Source organism: Dipodomys ordii, unplaced genomic scaffold, assembly GCF_000151885.1.
Source record: "Dipodomys ordii isolate 6190 unplaced genomic scaffold, Dord_2.0 Scaffold164, whole genome shotgun sequence".
NCBI lineage: Eukaryota > Metazoa > Chordata > Mammalia > Rodentia > Heteromyidae > Dipodomys > Dipodomys ordii.
Window position 1 is genome coordinate 3339268 of NW_012267380.1, and position 22808 is coordinate 3362075.

The window sequence follows — 22808 nt, forward strand, 5'->3', positions numbered from 1 at the left end:
ACACTCTACCACTGAGCCATAGCTCCACTTCCAGAGTCTCACATGCTTTCCTGCCCGGGCTGCCTTCAAGCTGTGATTCTCAGATCTCAGCCTCCTAAGTAGCTAGGATTACAGGCATGAACCATTGGTGTGCCCCACTGTTTTAGTTTGTTTTTTAAATTTAGGACATCATACTTGCTCAGCTGGTGTCTGGCTCCAGGATTATTATGAAGGGACAAGATTTGGGGGCATCTTATCTGTAGAAAATACCCTAACTCAAGATTCCTATAGAATCCTCATAGAATAAGTATTTGGCATAAACCACATTGCTCAAACAGCTTAGGCAGTATGAAGTCACTCTCATCAGTTCTGAGGGGAATGACAATTCTCCCTAAGTGTCAGTTTCCAGACATGAGCCAAGAGACAGCCTGAAATCTTTCTGTTGTTCTGCATTAGCACATGAGCCTTGTCTTTGGCATCTGTTTTCTTTTCCTTTTCAGTGTTTTTCACCTTAGAGCTTCCATGCAATCTTTTAAGTTATTTGGATATAATGAGCTGACTAGATTCCCTTAGAATCTTAGGTGAACATACTTCCAAAAGCCTGTGATGAGGGGAACAGAATACACCACACATGGTGGGCATGAGGATGCAAGCCTGTGATCTCAGCACTGGAGGCGCAGAGACAGAGGGATCATGAGTGAAGGCCAAGCTGAGCTACAGAGGCCAGGCTGGTCTATATAGCAGGACTGTGTCTCAAAAACAAAAACTAAACTTAACAAAACAGACCAGCCACTGTATTCTTCTGAAGTAAACATGACCCTGCTTGAAAGGACGAGACAAACAAGTGTATTAGGGATATTATTTGTATTCAGTGTGAAAATGGCCCTTTCCTACAAAAATTAAGTTTCCAAATGCCTTATAAAGTATGTTGCTCTTCATTGGAAGGAAATAGTTTTGAGAAACCTAGACTGTCAATTTCCCCACAATAAAGTAAATCTATCTTCTCTCTTGGTTTAGTATTTCTACCAGGAGGTAACACTAAATAGTAAAAGCTATAATTTAACACAGTACTTTAGAAAAGTGTTGTTTCATCAACATGCAGTGCTTACATTTGATCTTTAAACGGCAAAGGCATGAAGGCTAATCAATGACAGCTGCAGCCAGGGCCCTGTGTCCTTTATCCTCAGTGGCCGTAGGCTGAGGATCATTCTAGGAACAGAATTATGAGTTCTTGGGTTTCTAGGTTCCTGACATGCTTAGAGATGAGGGAAAGGGTTTAGGGAATGAACAACTGTCTCAAAGCAAGCCTTTAAGAGAAGAATGTTGAAGGAGGTGCTGAAGGAGTTTTAACTACATTGGGAAGAAGGAAAGCTTAGACAATAGTAACCAGTCCCAGGACTAAGAAGAGGTCAACACATCTGAATGAACAGTAGTGGTTTACTGAAGGAAGCCAGCCTGTGTCAGTTATGTGACAGAACAAGGCATTGCTGTGATGTGGAGGAAATTTCCAGCAGATTCATTGATCCTTTCTTCCTTCCTTCCAGGGATTCCCAGGAAACACCAATTCAGACAGTGTGGTGCACTGTAGTCTCCAGTCGCCCTTTGAAACCAGGTTCCTGCGCTTCCTCCCTTTGGCCTGGAACCCCAAGGGGAGGATTGGGATGCGCGTTGAAGTGTATGGATGTGCATATCGTAAGTAGGCTTACCACTGCCTGACGTTCAGCATACATGTATTGTGAAAATCAGGCTGTAACTGTTGCAGGCTTTCAGGCTGTCCATCTATTCAAGTAGAACCACTCTTTATGGGAAATCCTGGTGATGCTGACTTTATTAATTTTGCTCTTGAGGAGATCCTAGAATAAAAATACAGACAAATAATAATCATGAATACAAAACAACCACAGGACATAGTTGAGTTTTAGTGGTTTTGTACACTGTTTGTTCTTATCAGTAGTAGGAATAATTGTTCTAGCACAGCACTTTAATTTCTTTTTTTTTTGACAATATGGTTGATAACAGCTATTGTCTTTCTTCTTAGTTTGTATTTTATATTCCTTATTTATATGAAGGATAACATCCAAATTGTTTATATTGGCAAACAGTGGCTTTCAAATACTGATTCTTTTTTTAGTTACATTGCATTACTTTCCATTTACAATGCCAGTCAATATATATTTTTAGCACAGTATATGGTCATGGCTTCCTTCTTTGCCTTATGCATTTTTATTCTTCAAGGCTTGTGTACCATTTCAAGACTAAGGCAGATGCTAGGGGACTACTCTCTCAGAATCTTCCTTTAGGAAGCCCCCCAGTATTTGTTGGTGTTCCAAGGACTTGCCATGTATTTAGCTCTAAAGTCTTCTCTCATTGGTTTGTCATTCAACAACACCTCTTATCTTATGAACTCCAGGTCACTCTCTCAGTGAAGCTGGCGTTCTAAAATACCAAACCCTTTCCCAACTCAGTCTCCATTTCCTTAGGTTGTTTTTCCTCTTGTAGTCCTCTTCTGTCTCTTCTTTTCTGCCTTCTTTGACTTGCAAGGTTTGTGTTCAATATCATTCTCTAGCAATCCTACAACACCGAGTTCTATTTCCATCAGCTATCATAATTATATTGTACTTTTTCTTCATTAATGTATTTATTAATAGGCAAGGAATGAAAGGAGGAAGTGAATGAATTTTTAGAAGCAGGAAGCCCATATACAGAAATGAGCCTCTTGTAGCTCACTAGATAGCCAGTCATGAGATGGCATCTCTGCCCTGTTTCAACTGAGATAAAGAATAATATGAATTGTAATTGCTTGTCATGTGTTTCTTTTTATTTGTTTTAGTTACTGTCAAGGGAACTCAAGCCCTGTGTTTATTTTCTCACAAATAAATAGTGTCTTACCACCTGAGTTTCCTCCAGTTTGGCATTTATTGGAAATAAAACCTTACTGACTTTTTCTGCCTTGGCTGGCTCTGAACCATGATAGGTAACAAGTCACCAGAATCCCTGTTGTTGTTGTTGTTGCTGCTTCTCCTTCTCCTTCTCCTTCTTCTTCTTCTCCTTCTCCTTCTCCTTCTCCTTCTCCTTCTCCTTCTCCTTCTTCTTCTTCTTCTTCTTCTTCTTCTTCTTCTTCTTCTTCTTCTTCTTCTTCCTCCTCCTCCTCCTCTTCCTCCTCCTCTTCCTCTTCCTCTTCTTCCTCCTCCTCTTCCTCTTTAGATTTAATAGAATCCATAAGTGTCAATATTCATAACCTTTTAATAATATGTTAATATTTTTCTATAAAAATGAAGAAAGCTTTCCTGGGTGCCAGTGGCTCATGCCTGTAATTCTAGCTACTCAGAGTCTAAAATCTGAGGATTGAGGTTCAAAGCCACCCAGGCAGGAAAGTTTGACTCTTATTAAGCACCAAAAAGCCAGAAGTAGAGCTAACGTTCTGGTGGTAGAGCACTAGCCTTGAGCTGGAAAGTTCAGAGACAGTATCTAGGTCCTGAGCTCAATTCCAAGGACTGGCACAAAAAAATAAAAAAGGACATATTTTGAAATGGTGAAGGAAGGTGCTGAGAAGAGGCTTCATGAAGGAACTCCTTCTTTCCAGTTCTGCTCCCACTTTCAGAATACTCGAGTTTAGTCAATGTACCATCAGGAACACAGTAAAATAGATGAAAGTATTAATGATTTCTCCCACGAACAAAAACAGGGAGGTTAATTCTGACCTTTAGTCTTTTATAGAATCCATCTGCTTTGTGGAAAAGTAGAAAGTAATCAGACTAGATTAGAAAAAGTCAGACTCTATTCAGTACACCACCTACTTTTGGAACCTTTACTCTGTAAGATGAGGTAAATGCATGAGGCTGATGCCCATGCCTGTCTTCCAGGCCAAGCGCCCTGGTGATGGATTCAGAGTCTTCAGAGCCAGGGTAGACACAGGAATGGGCTTGATTCCCAGGGTGGAATCTCATGCCTCATCATATGTCAGTTGAGGTCATTTATAATCTCTTGTTCAATTTTGGTTGGGCATATGTATCTAGAAATTTATTTCTCTTGGTGTTTCTAACTTATTTGAATATAATTCTTCAAAAATATTACTACTGATCCTCTGGGTTTTAGTGGTACTGGTTATATCATTTTAATTTATGATTTTACTAATTTGAGTCCTTCCCATCTTTATTTTGATTAGCGTTACTATGGGGTTGTTAATATTGTTTATGTTTTTGAAGAACCAATTCCTCTTTAGTTCTTTGCTCTATTCTTTCAGTCTCATTTTCATTAATTTCTATAATGGTCATTACTATTTGTTTCCAACTACTAATTTTGTTTGGCTTGTTCTTATTTTCCTACAACCTTGAGATGCATCATTGGTAATTCATAACACATCTCTATGAATTTTTTAATGTAGACCTCATAATTATAATCTTCCTCTTAGATATGCCTTTGTTGTCTCTCAAATATTATATAGTAAGTTGTGTTTTCATTTTCATTTAATTCTAAGAGTTTTAAAATTTCCTCTCTGATTTCTCAAATGACTCAGATGGTTTGCAGTTTCTTGATACTGTCTCTGTTGATATTGATTTATAATTTTATTCCATTGTTATATGATAAGATAAAAGAAATTATTTCAATTTTTATTTATTAAGACTTATTCTATAAGAATGTGGATTGTGCAGTCATTGGCTGGAATGTATGTTAAATACATAGTACTGGTTACTTCTGAAGTCTCTGTTTTGTTTTGATGGACTGGATGATCAGTCTGTAGATGAAAGTCAATATTGAATACATATACTGTTATTTCATCTGGATTCAGTAGTGTATATTTTACAAACTTGGATGCTGCAACATTCAGAGCATACGTATTTACAATTGTTATAACTTGTTAATTTATTTTTTCCTTCATTAGTATATAGTTTCCTTCTTTTACTTTCTCAGAATAATTTGAAACTGAATTCAACTCCAGAATAGAGGTATAGCTACTCTTACTTTCCCTCAGATTCTGTTCTTGGAATGTACCATTTCCCATCCTTTCACTTTTTGTGTGGGTATGTGCCTTTGCCAATGAAGCAAATTACTTATAGACACCAGACAGTTGGATTATGGTTTTTGATCCATCCTGAATCTTTTTATGTTTTATTTTTTGCTGATCCTGGGGCATGAACTCAGGGCCTGGGCACTGTCCTTGAGTTTTTTTGCTCAAAGCTAGTGCTCTACCACTTGAGCCACAGCTTCATTTCAGGCTTTTTGGTGGTGGCTTGCAGATAAGAGTGTCATGGACTATGCTGCTTGGGTTGGCTTTGATCTTCACATCTCAGCCTCCTGAAGAGGTAGGATTACACATATGAACCACCAGTGCACTGCTTCCAGTTTGCATCTTTTCATTGTTTAAGACAGGATTTATGATTAGTATTGGTAAGTATCTACACAATTCTGCTTCCATGTTAACACCTTGCTGGTTGTCTGTTAGTGTTCTTTCCTACTTCTCATTGTGTATTCATTCTTCCAGTGAAGTCTATTCTTTCCCAAGCTTTCTAGTTGTGCATGTCTTTCTTCCGCTTTGCATGTAGTAGTAAGTACTGTGTATTAAGTATTAGGTACTGCCTGTGATGGGAAGTTGGTTTTCATGAATTGCTTTACCTTTGCTCGACTGGAGAGCATTTATTTGTCTCTCAGTTTTGAAGGATACATTTGCTGGGTATATGAGTGTTGGTTGGTAATTATTTCTAATATTAGAGATCTACTTTTATTCTGGCAGGTTTCCCATTTTAGTTAGCCGGGAACTTTTTTTCTTGTAGCTTTTACCATGTTTCTTTGTTCTAATGTGAAGAGAATCTTTTATTGTCATGACTGTTTGGGGGTCTAAATGCTTCATGATAATGGATGTTCATCTCTTTCCCCAAATCTATGCGTTTTTCTATGTATCCCCTCCTCATCTTCTACATTGCAGATTTATAGTATGTGTCTAAGACATGTCCCAGATAGCTTCAAAGGATGCTCATGATTATTTTTCATTACTCCTACCGAATGCACTAATCCCTCCATCTTGCCTTCAATCTTTGATATTTTTTATTTTGTATAGTTTTCTTTAATTTTTATTAAAGTAGTTGTACAGAGGGTTTCAAATCAACATACCAGTTTATGAGTATAATGCAGATTCTTACTGTGTTTTTAATCTGTCCTCAAACTCAAATCCTCAATTCTTACCTGAATAATGAGATTACAGGCATACAATGGTATACCCAGCTACTTATATTCTTTCTTTCACTAAATCCAGTGTTTGGTGGTGTTTCCTATTCATTTTTAAACTTTTGAGTTATTTAACTTTTCATTTCCAAGATTGCAATTTTTTTTCAGAATCTGTTTCATTGCTGAATTTCAAATCTAAGTTGCTAAATTTCTTACCCAATTCTTGAATTGGCTTCTTTGTACCATTCATCTGTTTATTTGGGTCATTTTAGAGGTTTTTGGTCATTTTGAATCCTTTTGAATCCTTCATCTGGAAATTCAACCACTTAAAAATCATGGAATTGAGTTATAAAAGATGTATGAATATTTTCAGGAGGCATATTGCTTTATCATATTTTTGGTTTAGTTGAGGGTCTTCTTGATGAGAAGTTTTGTTTTAACAGCTCAGTCCTAAGTACTACTTGAAGTGGAGAAAACAAATCACTTTAACAGCAACATCAAAACAATCCAGGTTAAAAAAAATCCAGGTATAGAAATGCAATTAAAATTCATCAAACTTGATTTTTTTGTCCCACCAGTAATCAGAGAAAAGAAAATGGCAATAAAAGTAGAATCAATTATGAAGTTAAAAATGAAAGCCAGACAACTGTGGGTCATGCCTGTAATCCTAGCTACTCATGAAACTGTTACCTGAGGACTGCAGTCCAAAGCCAGCCTGACAGGAAAGTCTATGAGCTGAAAGTGGAGCTATGGTTCAAGCAGTAAAGTGGTAAACTTAAACAAAAAGACAAAAGGAATAAAAAAGGCTCAGGGACAGTGCCAGGCCCTAAGTTCAAGTCCCAGATCTAGCATGAAAAATTAAGAAAAAAGTGATAATTACAAATAGATGAAATAAGGATGGGGGAAAGGGAGAAAAGAAGAAGCATGATTAGCTAAAAGAAAAGAATGACAAAAGAAGTATGGAGAAGATTACAAATAAATACAAAACATAAAGAAAATGAACATAAAGAAATAAATGAAAATGTGAATGACTTTTGGAAATAATACTAAAATACAGTAAAACATAAAAATAAAAGAAAAAGCCAACACATTTATACACACTTGCCTACAACTCAACGTATTTACTTACAAGTTCATAAGCTAAATCTAGCTTCCATATATAAGTCTCTAGGGACTTGACTTATTTTACTTAACATAATTTTCCACGCCTTTCATTTCATTACAAATGATACAATACGGTTCTTTTAATGGATGAATAAAATTCTATTGTGTATATATACCATATCTTCTTGCTCCATTTGTCCATTGAGGGGTATCTTGGTTGATTCCATGCATTCAAAGGAGATCTTAAATAATGTAATTTTGCCTTAGGAAGGCAAAATCAAAGTTCAGCAGAATAAAACACCAGAAAGCGGGTACTCAAAAGGGTGAGATCCAGGGGAAAAGGAAAGAGGTAGGGGAATGAAGAGGAGATGAGGGGGAGAATATAGTGAAGAATCCAGTGTATATTCTACAGAATTAAGAAGAGTAAGGAAAGGGATGGGTAGAGGAGGGATGGGTTAGAATGCTGAAAGAGGTGACATTGATCAAGGTATATTGTACTCATAAACTGCTTTGTTAAATGGCAACTTCTTTGTATAACTACTTAAACTTAATAAAGATAAAAAAGAAAATGTATTTACAAGAAAAGTAAAAGGTTTAAAAATGACAAAGAATCCGTTTTCTAGGTCCTCTAATACTGGAGTCTGTCAGGTGGAGACAGTCATGAGTTGTCACTGAAGCCTCCTGCAGTTCCCACTTTTTCAGTCTGGTATTGTACTGTGTACAGGCTGAGGGCTTGACTGGTCAAGGGTCTGTTGTCAGCTTTAGGGCTACATTCACTTTATTTTCTTACTTTTCATATTTTTATGCCTTTTATAAATTGGCATTTATTAGTCATACAAAATACAAAAATGGAGACATTTTTACACATGTTGTATGTAGTGTGCTTTGAGAATTCACTTCAGAAATTTCCCTTCTTTATGTTTTGGGAGTTGTTGCTTGCCCTGATCTGCTTTGCAGCTTGGGGCTGGGCCAGTTTCTAGCTGTCCCATAGGCCTCTCAGTTTGTGCACCCAGGAGTGGTAAAAGTCTAAACGTAAGGGTGCCCTGTAATTGCATCAGAGAGTAGGGGAGCAAACCAAACTGATATCTAGACTGAAGTGAGAGAACCAAGGACTGAGTATTGTGCTTGGAAGTGTATATAATAATAAACCTCCCTGTGGGAGTTAGGAGGCTGGGGAAGTCAATCAATCCGCCTGACTTGGGCTCAGGTGTTGGTTCTAGCAGCAGGAAGCCTTCTCCAGAGGAAAGAGACACTGTGCATTGGAATGCAGCCCTCAGTGTGGGTGTGCAGTAATTCTCAGGTAGTGGGACTTACTCTAGCCACAGTAGGCAGGGCCTCTACCACCTACCCAGGTTCCCTGTGCCTGACATCCTCTTTCTTTATGACTCCCTTTCTTATCTGTGTCCCAACCAGACACTGTAGCATGGTGCCCTCAAAATCTCTGACTTCTTATTTTTTCTGGTTTCCAGATTTCTAGTCTCAAACAAAAGGTTTCCTCTCAAAACAACACCTGATTATAGCCTTCCAAGATATTGTGACAAAATGGATTTTTTTTCCTTCATAAGGAGTCATTCTCACACCAAATTCCCCTGTCAGATTTGTATACCACACTGTATAGATGAAACCAACCTTCTGAATTAAAAAAAGTAGCTATGATAGGTACATGTCAGAACTAGCTGCTCCAGAGGTGGAGTTCAGAAAGATTGCAGTTTGAAGGCAGCCCAGGGAAAACTGTTGGTGAGACTCCATCTCAGTTAATAAGCTAGGCTTCTTGGTTCATGTCTGTAACCCCAGCACTCAAGAGACTGAAGCAAGAAGATGCCATGTTCAAGACCAGCCTGGACTATGTAGTAATATTGTAAGGTAAATTATCAGGGAAGCCACAGTTTGGTAGATGGAATATTAGAGTCTTTATTACACCGTTAGCAGTCTGCAAGCAGTCTGTTGTTACAAAGGCCTGCAGCCCCCAAAATGCACAAAACATAGCTAGGAAACAGGCCAGAGAGGAAAGAAAGAACAAAAACAATACCAACAAGCCAATTCAACTCTGATAAAGAGCCAAATTGGGAGGCCATGATGATCAGAGACAAGCCAGGAGACAGGACACAGGCCAGGTTCACAGGGGGCAGGGTCACAAGATACTCCCAGCCCCAGGCACTGGACTGACAGGTTCAGCAACCTATCAGCCAAGTGCTGGTAGTCTCCAGGGTTCCAGGGTTCCAGGAATGCCCATCACCTGAGCGGGTTGGGGGCATCACCCTCCCCCACCATGAAAGCAAGATAACATGTGCATTTCTCTGAAGCAGAGCCCTCCTAGCTCACCTTGAGCTAGGCGCCTGCATTTCAGAGGATGGTTTGTGTCACCTCTAGGCCTTGGAGCTGGGTGGACAGCCCCTTCATCTCCTGTCTAGGCACTAGGATGTCTGCAAGAAATTATTTAGGCTCAGTCTCCTTACTTCAGTAAGACAAAGAAACCGAAAACCAAATGAAACAAAAGAAATTGTTCAGTTGGATTGTGTTTATTAAGGCAAAGCCAGTTTGGGTAGCACTTCCTTATAATAATCGTAGCTGGAGACATGTATAGGAGGATTGGAGTCTGAGGCTGACCCTGAGTAACAACACAGGAGCCTACCTAGAAAATGAGGTGTGAAAGGGTAGGGTACGTGCCTCACATGGTAGAGTGCTTGTCTAGCAAATGCAATGCTGTGAGTTCAAACACCAGCATTGCCATAAACAAACAGGTAGCTACATATAATATTTATTTTGATTGTAAACCTTAAAAGTTTATTGTAAATTTGTAGTTAGTCTGAATGAAATGTATGTGTACAGGAAATTAAGAACATTAAGCCTCTGTGTGGAGCTTAGTGATAGATTGTTTGCCTAGTGTTCCCAAGACTCTTGTTTCTGCCTCCATACCACAAAAATAATAAACAAAAATAAGCAATATATACTAGATGTCAGCTTCATATTTTGTTGCTCTTTTGCTTTTTTGTACATTTTTTATTGTAAAAGTACTGTACAGAGGGGTTACAGTTACATGAGCAAGGTAATGAGTACATTTCCTATCAAGCATTGTTGCCTCCTCCTTTGTTTTTCCCCTAGCATCCCTTCCCTCCCACCTCCACAGCTACCCCCCACACCTGCCGAAGTTGTAAAGTTTGTTTGTTTTCAACATAGCATATTATACATCTCATTGTTACAATGGCTCAACCTGTATCCCTATTTAAGAATTTTGTTTTTTCCCTTCTCCTCCCTGAATCAAAGAAGTGAATATAGAAGATGCTGGGCACTGACATCAAATACAGTGCAAACAGGGGTTATACTGTGGGGGAGGAACATACAAAGAAATAAAGAAAATCACACGGTACATTATAAATACATTAGAAACAATAGCAAGAAAGAAAAAAAATTTGTGTCCCTATCTTGGGGTACATTTTGCTTAACATCATCTTATATGGTCATATGTACATAGCTTTTGACCTTTTCTGCTTATCCTACACATGTACTTGTTATTGAAAATAAGGGAAACCATGAGACCTATGTTTCTTTGGGTCTGGCTTACTTCACTTAATATAATTTTTTCCAAGTTTTTCCATTTCCTAACACATGGGGTGATATCATTCTTTCTGATGGAGGCATAGAATTCCATTGTGTGTGTGTGTGTGTGTGTGTGTGTGTGTGTGTGTGTGTGTGTGTGTGTATGTATATATATATACTATTTTCTTGATCCATTCATCTACTGAGGGACGTCTGGGTTTGTTCATATCTTAGCTATGGTAAATAATGCTGTGATAAACATAGTTGTGCTGGTAGCCTTTGTATGCTCTTGTTTGTAATCATTTGTGTAAATGCCCAAAAGTGGGATTGCTGGGTCATAGGGGAGCTCTATGTGGAATCTTTTGAGGAACCTCCAAAGTGCTTTCCAAAGTGGTTGAACAAGTTTACACTCCCACCAACAATGCAATAGGGTTCCCTTTTGGCCACATCCCCTCCAGCATCTGTTGTTATTAGAGTTCTTGATTCTAGCTATTCTAACTGGGGTGAGGTGGAATCTCAATGTTGTTTTGAGGTCTTTTTGCTTTTGTCTTCATGTATTACACATTCTTTTAAGGACAGCTGTGTCTTTTTAACCCATGAGATAGGAAAAATATGAGGGATTTTTCATAGTGATACAAAATCTTTTGCTTATGTGTTATTGTAGGGATTGGTTTCTTTTAGTGATTCTTTTTTAGTGACCCCTTTTGCCAGCCGGTGTAAACTACTGTAACCTTACAGATAAGCAGTGATGTTGAACTGCTGGGCCACAGGGACATTGTGTGCAGGGACACTAATGACAGCTCATTGTTGGGCCTGTGTTTCCCAAGATGGGAAAACCCTGAACAAGGGGCACATATGGACACAGAAGCCATGCAGACACTTGATGACATGCCTTAGGGAAGTTGCAGAGAAGGCACCCTGCAGTTGAAGTGGACTGACCAGTGTCACCTGGAAGTGGGTGGCAGCCAGAAATATGCTTCGTGTGTCCATTCCAGTGTCCACTTGCACACTTCAGTGCACCAGTACAAGTATCCTATTAAAATCACATTTTGATGTCTTTCATTGTAGGCTCAGAAGTGGTTCATTTTGATGGAAAAAGTTCTTTGCTGTACACCTTTATTCAGAAATCCACAACTCCAACAAAGGAAGTCATTTCTCTGAATTTTAACTCCAGGAAGAGTGATGGGATTTTATTTCATAGGCAAGGACGAAATGGCAAGAATTTTACCTTGGAACTAGCTCAAGGAAAACTGGTCCTGTCCCTTAATTCAGGTAAAAACATCAAGGAAGTGTTTTTGAAAACACAATTATTTAGATGAAAGTATTTTATACTTAAATTTTCAGTAAATAGTGACTTTTACCTGAAACTAAACCCATGAATAATGAAAGGAGGCATGGAGTAATTTGTATAAACAGAATCTGCAGGTCAAGGGAACAAGGATGCCCTACAGTTGAGGAATAGTAAAATCAACATATGGGTATCTGAACTGTAATTTCTATACACAGCTTTATAGTTCAATTGTCTAGGAACCTCATTAGCTGCTCAATGATCATAGCTGCTAATAATATCATAAAGACACAAATGGATCATTGTAAAAGTTTGAGATACTAATATTAATAAGGTCACAATAAGAAAATATTTTCAACTTAAATGAAAATACAATGGATATTGAAACAGATTTAGTGGCACAGACCTGTAATTCTAGCACTCAAGAGTCTGAGAGAGGAGAATCAGATATTTTAGGCCAGCCTAGTATATGGTAAGACTCTGCCTCCAAAGAAACAGATCTATTGGCACACACCTGTAATTCTAGCACTCAAGAGGCTGAGAGTGGAGACAAGGCTAAAAGTAGATTGTGTTCAAGATTAAGGTTAATCTAGGCATGTGGTATACACCTGCAGTCTCAGCTATGTACAAAAAGGAGATAGGGGACCATAGTTTGAGGCCAGCTTTGAGAAAAACGAAACCCCACCTCAACAAAAAGCTGAGTGTGTTGATTTATGTCTGTCATCCCAGCCTCATAAGAGGCATAGGTAGGAAGATCATGGTCTGAGGTCTACCGTGGATAAAAATGCAAGACCCTCTCCAGAAATTAACTAAAGCCAAAAGGACTTGGGGGATAGCTCAGGCTATCAGGAGGAGCCCTTGCAGCTCTGATTTCAAACCCCAATTTTTCCAAGACAAAAAAGTAAAAGATGAAAATAAAACAATTAGCTAACTAATAGGAGATGGTAAGGAAGTTGTAATTGTGAAACATGTTAGACTTCTTTACTAGAAACCACAGTTCTGACCCAGCTGAACTCTCAGTATGTTCACTTTTCCTCTTTTTAGGTGAGGCTAACATGTCCTCCCTTGATGTGCCAGCAGCCCTCAGCCTGGGCAGCCTGATGGATGACCAGCACTGGCATTCCATTCTCCTGGAGCTGTACAGCACACATGGAAGCCTCACTGTGGACAAGTACACTCAACTCTTCCAGGCACAGCCAGGATCCAGCTATCTGGATCTTGGTTATAAGGTGGCAAAATTCCTTTTCAAGTGTATCAGATTATATAACAGAAATCTAATATAGTCTTCTAGGGAAAATAGGATTTTATAGAGCAATATCAACCCTTCCCTGGAAATTCAGACTCTGGTGGGCAACTTCTTGTGTGACCATCCCACCGGGGGAGATAATACATATGTGGGCAACTTCATGATGCCACAGCATCACTAGGTGAGACACCTTATAGGGACCACCTTGTCTAAGCTGTCTGTCCTGTCTTAAGACCCTGTATGATCATGATGTGGTTCATGACTCTGCAGACACACTACTGAGTTGTCTTACCATGCACAGATGTTAGTCTTTATATTTAGGAAGATAGTTTAGCCAGTCAGTATGTATTAAGACCCTATCTCCTTGTCTCCAAAAGTGCTTGCTTAAGAAGCTAATGTATGAAAAGCAATCAACACAACAAACAGCATTTTAAGATGTGCTATTTTGGACAATTCTAGGTTTTATTTCTCTGTCTCTCTGTCTCTGTCTCTTTCTCTCTCTGTATTGGTACTGGTGTTTGAACTCAGGACCTGCATACTTTTTTTCTCAAGGCTGGTACTCTACCACCTGAGCTACAGCCCCATTTCTAGCTTTTTGGTGGTTAATTGGGAATTTAGTCTCACAGACTTTCCTGCCCAGGCTGGCATTGAAGTGCAATCCTCCGATCTCAGCCTCGTGAGCCACCCATATCTGGTTGGATAATTCATTTTTAGTTTGGAATGTGATTGTCAGCCATAGATATTCATTCTTGCTTCAGATCATCCTAAGCAGAGTAAGTGACCTTATGAAGTAAGGTGGCTGAGCCTAAATAATTTCTTACAGACATCCTGGTGCTTAGGCCTAGAGGTGAGACAAGTCATCCTTTGAAGTGCAGATGCCTGGCCAGTAGGGTGAGCTAGGAGGGTTCTGCTTCAGAGAAATGCAGATGTCATAGCCTTAGGAGGGCTTTGATTAGCTCCCTAAATGGCTTGGATCACCAGCCTCTGAGTAACCTCTAAGCATACCCTATATGGAAGGTTAAGGCCTATTTTCCCTTGATGGGAAAGTTCTGCTGGTACCTGAGTATGTCCATTTAAGGCCTGGCATCTTGTCTTCATGGTAGGGGGAGGGTAATAATTCCCCCCTCCCACACACACACAGGTGATAGGCATTCCTGGATCCTTGGAGACAGGGGTGGGCCCTTGGCTGATAGGTCGCTGAACCTGTCAGTCAAGTGCCTGGGACTGGGAGTGTCCTGTGACCCTGTCCCCCCCTGCCCAGACTCTATTTAGGCATGGAACAGCATAGGCTTGGGATGCAATGCCATGTGTGTCTCCTTGATCCTGTCCTGTGTCTTATTTCCTGGCTTGTTTCATCACGGCGTCCCAATTCAGCTCTCTATTGGAGCTGAATTGGTTTGTTGGTATTTTGTTCTTTCTTTCATTTCTGGCCTGTTTCCTAGCTGTGCTATGTGTATTTGGGGGCTCTAGGCCTTTGTAACAACTGGCTCTCTGTGGCCTGCTATGTAATAAGGACTCCAATAGTCCATCTACTTAAATGTGGCTTCTGGGATAATTCACCTTACAATGCTTGGAGAGCTCAGACTTAATCAACATGCATTTTACATGATTTGTTAAGTATGAAGAGAGATAATATTCATAAACCTATACACTTTATTTTAGTGATTCTGAAGCCCCAATCTCCACCCTATCCTGAATTTCAGTACTTGTTCTGATGGCTCTGCTCAGCGTTGCATCAGGCATATCAAGCAAACCAGGGAACTGCATGCAGTGCTCACTGGCATCGGCATAGGAGACCAAACAAGGGCAGAGCTTGCTCTTGAACAACAGCATCAGTGGATTGATTATGATGAGCTCACAGCATTATGGTAGAAGCCAATACCCCACAACCTGGCTGCTAGAAAGTTTGTTAAGCCAAAAGCCATCGAAGTAGGATATGTTCTTATGTGGATCTAGATTTACCATAAAAATAAAGATGAAATAAAGATGAAACACCATCCAAAAATAACAAGTCATATGACTGACAAATTGTAGTAAGGAAGTCTGACTATTGTAAATATGGTGAAAAGAATAAGTTGCATCTTAAAACTTGATTTGCAATGAACATAGCAGTGTAAAACAATACAAAACAAAATTAAGGCCAATTATCACTATACTTGTAAAACATTTCAGCCTGATAATCAGAAAATAATTAAACAATATGATTTTATGCCATTGTTTTTCTTTCTAAGATCAGCTTTGGAGGGATTCCTGAACATGGAAAATTGTCGACATTCCCACACAAAAACTTTGATGGGTGTTTTGAAAATCTCTTCTATAATGGAGTGGATATCACTGATCTGTCTAAGAAATACAAATCACAGATTCTCTTCATGGTAAGCAGGCCTAACTTTGGTGCGGGTTGAGGGGGAGTATGGGGAGTGGGGGAGAAGGAGAAACAAAGGAGGAGGCAACAATGCTTGATAAGAAATATACTCATTACCTTGATCATGTACGGTATTTTCACAATAAAAAAGTCATAGGGTTCATAAGCAATGTAGATTAAGATAACGATGACTATCATTGTGAAGATTAAAAGGTGTTTGAGACTTTAAAGCAAATAAATAATTCAGCTTTCAACAGCCTGAAAAAAAAGAATTTAATAGAAAACCTGTAATTTAATTCAGTAATTCAGGTTTTTATGTTTTTCCTAAAGGTACAAATCATGCATAGTTTTCCTTTATGCTTTATTTTTATACCTGTGGGAAAACGGTTGCTTAATTTTACAAAAATGTCAAAGTATGTCCATAGCTTTTGGAAAATGTAGCACTTGGCCTTGAATTCATGGCCTCACACTTGCTAGGCTGGTGCACTTGAACCGGGTCTCCTGCTCATTTTTTGTTTTAGTTATCCTTTTGAATATGGTCTCTTGTTTTTGCATGGGGAAGCCAGTCTTAGACTATAATCGTCCTACTCACCCTCCTACTATATCTGGGATTATAGATGTGAACCCACACCTAGCTTGCTTGTCACAATGATGTTCTTATTAAGTTTTTGCCCAGGATATTCTTCAAACACGATATGCCTAAAGTCTACATCATGAATAGCTGGGAGTATAGATATGTACTACCATGCCTAGCCATCTAAATAAAACCTTATATTCAGTATTTTTAATTGTAAGAACATAACGAGATCCACTTTCTTAACAAGTTTTTATATGTGCAATAACATTGCCATAGACTCAAGGTTGTCCAGAGATCTCTGGAACTTAATTTACATAACTGGAACATTTTGTTAGTTCTACACCAACTCCCCATTTCCACTTCTTCCAGCTTCTGTTACTACCATTTTTCTCTCTGCTTTTTCTGAATTTGATTGCATTTCATAGAAGTGGAATCCTTCCCTTTTTGTCCTATAAATGGCTTATTTCCCTGAGCATGGTGTCTTCCAGTTTCTTCCAGGTTGTCCCTTATGGTGGTATTCTCTCCTTCAAAGCTGAATCCCAGTCCATCGTATGTGTGTGCCATATTCCTACAGTTAATGTGGGGAGAGGGCTAGAAGGCTATAGCAACTTCAATCATGTATGAAAATTACACTAGCACTCCACCCTATGCACTTTAGATCATGAATGTCATAGTTTGTAATGTTTTATACTGTGGATCCATGATAGTATTTTGTATAATTGTTTTTAAAACTTTGTCTATCTTTTACACCAGAATTGAAAGTGATTTTTACAGTACATTTGCAGAGTTGCATTTTCCTTTATTTATATGCTTACTTTTAACAAGTTTTATACTTTCCTAGACTTTGCTGTGCTATTTAGCTTTGCTTTGTTTCAACTTGATGAACTCTTTTAACATTTCTCATAAAGCTGATCAACAGATGATGACTTCTTCAGGTTTGTTTGGGAAAAATTGTTAAATCTTCTTCAGTTTTTTTTTTTGGTCCGGTCATTGGGCCTGAACTCTGGGCCTGGGTGCTGTCCCTCAGCTCTTCAGCTCAAGGCTAGCGCTCTACCACTTGAGCCACAGCGCCACTTCCGGCTTTTTTCATTTTGCTTATGTGATGCTGAGCAATTGAACCCAGAGCCTCAGGCATGCAAGACAAGCACTCTACCACTGAGCCATCTTCCCAGCCCATCTTCTACAGTTTTGAAAAACAAATTTCCTTCAAAAATGATCAGATATGGGCAATTTTCAGCACTTTGGCTATAGCTTCCAATGTTTCTATTGAGAAATGCATTGATTGTGTGTGGAAGTTCCCAAGTTTGTGATAATCATTTTTCACTGTCTGCTTTCAAAGTATTCCCTTTGTGCTGGAATTCTCACTGTTTCATTAGGAGGCTTCTTGGTGTGGTCTATTAGTTGGAGCCATCATATTTTGAATTCTTTGGGATTCCTAAATCTAGATGTCTGTTTCAGGAATTTTGTTAATATTTATTTAATTTTTCTGTTGTTTTACTCTGTCTTCTTGGACATATATAATGTCTGTATTAGTCTGCATGGTAACATCTTGTAAGTCACCCAGAAGCTTTTTTCCGTTTTTCCTTTTTATGCCTCTGATTAGCTAATTTCAGATGATTTAGCTTCAAGTTCAGTGATTATCTCTTTTGCCTGATGTGATCTGCTGTTCTGAAATACCTGTTTCTCTATTAAATATTTGTCAGATGTTGTTTTCTTAAATGTTAAAACCTAACATATAAATCTTTATTAAACTTTGCATTTGCTCATGCATTTTCTCCTGAGTTCATTGTGCATCCTTATGTGAAAGTAAGTTTGAGTGCCCAGATAGGAGATTCTTATATTCTGGATCACTGAATTTTAGTTCTTGAAGTTTTATCTTAATTCTTGTCAGGGAGGGGTCATGCTTGTTACTTCTTCATTTTCTTTAATTCTTGGTGGTCACATCTTCATTTCAAAAATAAGCAACCTTCTCTAGTTTTCATTGGCAGGTTTGCATACTGTATGACCTTAAGTAGAAAGCTCTATGTATTTTCCCTAATTTCCTAATTCAGGTACCTTTTCCTTCCTTCCTTCCCTGCTTCCTTCCTTCCTTCCTTCCTTTCTCCCTCCATCCCTCCCTTCATTTCTTCCTTCCTTCTCCCTCCCTCTCTTGCTCTTCCCAATTTCTGTCTATCACCCTTGAACTCTTCTTAGATGCTCAGAGGCACCTAGGCCCATAGCTTACAACAGCACTCATCTATGCTTAGATACACATGAAACTGATGGCAGTTCCTCAGAAGCCATCTGAGAATTCTGAATGTTGCTAGTTGTTTCTGAATCCTCTTTCATTTCTTTTTTTTTTTTTTTTTTGTGGGGGAAGGCATCCAGTTGTGGGGCCTGAACTCTGGGCCTGGGCGCTGTCCCTCAGCTCTTCAGCTCAAGGATAGCACTCTACCACTTGAGCCACAGCACCACTTCCGGCTTTTTTCATTTTGGTTATGTGGTGCTGAGGAATTGAACCCAGGGTACCTCATGCATGCAAGGCAAGCGCTCTACCACTGAACCACCTTCGCAGTCCCCCTCTTTCATTTCTTAGGGACAATTCTGATGTACAAGTCTTGTGCTGAGCCAGGAGGAAGAGCCCTTGCAGATAACTGAATGGTAGACCTTACGTTTGCCTTTGTTTTCAGATGCCCTCATCCATCTAGAGTATTCTGGGTCACATTAACACTCCAAGACAGGCAAGATAAAAAGCCAGTTCCTTGGTCAGCTTTCCAGAATGATGGGTGGAACATTGGATAGATGATCTGGATCTTCCCTTCCATCAGAGAAAGACTGCTTTGTGCAGACCAAGTGTTCACCCACTTGGTCTACACTGAGTGGTGGGGACAAGCCACAATGAACTCTTGCATGATAGTTCAAATTGCCATCCTCCAGTTGTTCACAAATTTAAGGCTTTTACAGGTGCTTGCTTGTTAGTCCACAACGTCATCTTTGTTCTCCCTGGCTGGGAGGTATCTCTACCATGGCAGATCTCATCTGTGATGAAAGGTTGTGAACAAACAGCAGTGCCTCATGTAGAAGCCAGTCACTGGAAAAGCTGGAATGTTGGACCCAGCCCATCTCTTTCTCTTCTGTGAAGCTGGGCTTTGGGGTTTCTTCAGAACACTCTGTGCTGTGCTATGCAGAGGGACAATTAGGAGTGCTTAGGTAGTTCAAATGTTGTTCTCAGTGAATTCCAGCCTCAGCCCTTTGCTGTTGGGGTGCTTAGATTCAGGAAAGACAAATGAGTGCTGTGAGAAGTGCTTGGAAAAGAACATTAGATGTTGGATGTATAGTGCAGTCCTTTTCTTCCCTTCCCAGGAATAACTGGAGAGCTTCGTTTTCTTGAAGTAAACTATGAGGTTTCTTGGATTTTGTTTCCAGCTTTCATGTAGGTACTTTCCTGTTTCTCTAAGGTCAGAAATGTCTCATCTGATTCTGTCTTTCACAAAAGAACTCTGTTTTTTAAAATCATTGAATCTGTGTCCATAGCAGAAAAGGGCAGAACTTCCTATATTACTAATGTGACAGCCATCTTGCTGTTACATTCATCTCTCTCTTTTGCATGGGTTATCTTTTCTCCTGTCCTTTTCTCTCTGTACCATTGGATTTACTCCCAGGTCATCTAATGCTCTTGAGCTAATGTTTTCCCTTCCCTGACCCATCCATAATAGTTAATCCTACATAGATCTGTGGATGAATACTTATATCTTTATGAATAGTCACCCAAATTGGGCATTATTTACAATGGGATTTGTGGTGTGTGTGTATCTGTGTGTGTGTGTGTGTGTGTGTGTGTGTGTGTATCTGTGTGTGTGTGTGTGTGTGTGTGTGTGTGTATGTGTACTGGACCTGGGGTTTGGACTCAAGGCCTGAGCTGAACTCAAGGCTAGTATCTACCTCTTGAGCCATACCTCCAATTCCAACTTTTCTTGGTGGTTAGAGATGAGTCTTACAGACTTTCCTGCCTCGGCTGCCTTCTAACTGAAATCCTCAGATCTCAGCCACCTGAATAGCTAGAATTCCTGGTGTGAGCCTTTGGCACCCAGCCTACATGGGATATCTATATCTATATATCTATATATATCTTACACACACACACACACACACACACACACACACACACATGTTTTGGTATGAGTATGGTGGCTTAAACTCAGTGTCTTAGCTTCAGCTGGTACTCTTCTACTTGATCCATATAGCTTAGGTTTTTATTTTTTGTCAGTCCTGGAGCTTGAACTCCTGGCCTGGGCACTGTCCATAAACTCTTTGGCACAAGATAAGCACTGCACCACTTGATCCACAGCCCCACTTCCAGTTTTCTTGTGGTTAATTGGAGATAAGACTCTCACAGACTTTCCTGCTCAAGCTGGCTTTGAGCCATGATCCTCAGATCTCAGCCTCCTGAGTAGTTGGGATTATGGGTGTAAACCACTGGCAAATAGTTTAGCTTCTTTTTTGATTGCTTGATATGGAGATTGAGCATTCACAACTTTTGTACCCATGCTAGCTTCAGATCTCAGCCTCTTGATTAGGTAGCTATGATTAGGGTTATGAACAACCAGCACCCGACAAGAAAATAAGATCTTCACATGTGCCTTTTTGCACCTATGAATATTTGGAATGCCAGATAGAGTTCTATTTTTAATGACAATAAAATATTTCATTATGAAAGTGCACCATTATTTCTTTATCATGTTCCTGATGTAGGTATTCGCTTTTTTAAATATTTTTTGTAAAAATAGTGTACGAGGGGTTACAGTTATATGAGTAAGGTAATGAGTACATTTCCTATCAAACATTGTTATCTCCTCCTTTGTTTTTTCCCTACCATCCATTTCCTGCTCACCTCCTCCCTCCCCTCTCCAAGTTGTAAAGTTTGTTTTCAACATAGTGTCTTGTACATCTCATTGTTACAATGGGTAAGCCTGGATCCTTATTATCCAGTATTTTTATTTCCCTTCTCCTCCCCAAATGACAAAATTGTATATACAAGAAGCAGAATACTGGAATCAAATACAATGAAAACACGGGTTATACCATGGGGAAAGAACATACAAAAGAAAAGAATCACATGGTGCATTATAGGTACATTAAAAACAATAGCAAGAAAGAAAAAAAACAGTTGTGTCCCTAGGTTGGGGTTCATTTCACTCAATGTCATCTTATATGGTCATATGTACATAGCTTTTGACCTTTTCTACTTGTCCTACAAACTTATATTTGCTATTGAAAATAAGGGAAACTATGGGACCTATGATTCTTTGGGTAGGCCTTACTGCATTTAATATTTTTTCAAAGTCTTTCCATTTCCTAACAAATGGGGCGATGTCATTCTTTCTGGTGGAGGCATAGAATTCATATATATATATGTATATATTTATATGTATGTATATTATGTGTGTGTGTATCATTTTCTTGATCCATTCATGTACTGAGGGGCATCTGGGTTGGTTCCATGTCTTAGCTATGGTAAATAATGCTGCGATAAACATAGCTGTGCTGGTAGCTTTAGTATAGCTTTGTTTGTGATTGTTTGGGTAAATGCCAAGAAGTGGGATTGCTGGGTCATAGGGGAGCTCTATGTGGAGATTTTTGAGGAACCTCCATACTGCTTTCAAAGTGGTTGAACAAGTTTACACTCTCATGAACAGTGCAGTAGGGTTCCCTTTTGGCCTCATCCCCTCCAGCATCGTTATGAGATTTCTTGATTATAGCCATTCTAACTAGGGTGAGGTGGAATCTCAGTGTTGTTTTAATTTGCATTTCTTTTATGGCTAGGGAGGTTGAGCATTTCTTCATGTGTCTATTGGCCATTCTTATTTCCTCTTCAGAGAAGTTTCTCTTTAAGTCTTTAGGCCACTTATTTATCAGGGAGTTGTTTCTTTGAAGATTTGTGTTGGGGATTTAATTTTTTGAGTTCCAGGTATATTTTAGATATGAGGCCCTTGTCCGTTGTGTGGCTAGTGAAGATCTTCTCCTAATCCTTGGGCTTTCTATTGATCTTGCTAGCTATGTCCTTTGTCATGCAGAAGCTCTGCAATTTCATGTAATCCCATTTTTCCAACCTTTCTTTGATTTTTTGTGTTTCTGGGTCTCTATCAAGAAAATTTTGGCCAGTGCCAAGAAAACCTAGGGTTTCTCCTATTCCATTCTGTAATGTTTTCAGGTTGTCTGCTTTGACTCTGAGGTCTTTGATCCATTTGGAGTTGATTCTGGTGTAGGGTGATATATAAGGATCTAGCTTTAGTTTTCTACAAGTGATTAACCAATTTTGCCAGCACCATTTACTGAAGAGGCTGTCTTCTTCCATTCTATTTTTTTATAGCTCCCTTATCGAAGATTAGATAGCTATAGGTCTGTGGGTTCATTTCTGGGATTTCAATTCTATTCCCTTGGTCCTGAGGTCTGTTCTGTGCCCGTTCCATGTTGTTTTGATTTCTATGGCTTTGTAGTAGAGTTTGAAATTTGGTATTGATATTCCTCCAGCACTGTTCTTTCTGTTAAGTATCGTTTTTGCTATTCAGAG

At 39.2% G+C, this 22808-nt stretch overlaps 1 protein-coding gene across 1 annotated transcript in view; it reads left to right on the top strand.

Moving 5' to 3' along the window:
- LOC105998471 (contactin-associated protein-like 3) overlaps window positions 1-22808 on the top strand; it is a gene marked incomplete at its 3' end in the record, with an annotated part of 148775 nt that overhangs the window by 41465 nt on the left and 84502 nt on the right. The window contains exons 4-7 of the mRNA XM_013033181.1: window positions 1524-1671; window positions 11851-12054; window positions 13115-13299; window positions 15548-15691. Coding sequence (XP_012888635.1) covers window positions 1524-1671; window positions 11851-12054; window positions 13115-13299; window positions 15548-15691 — 681 coding nt within the window. The remainder of the gene's footprint in view (window positions 1-1523; window positions 1672-11850; window positions 12055-13114; window positions 13300-15547; window positions 15692-22808) is intronic.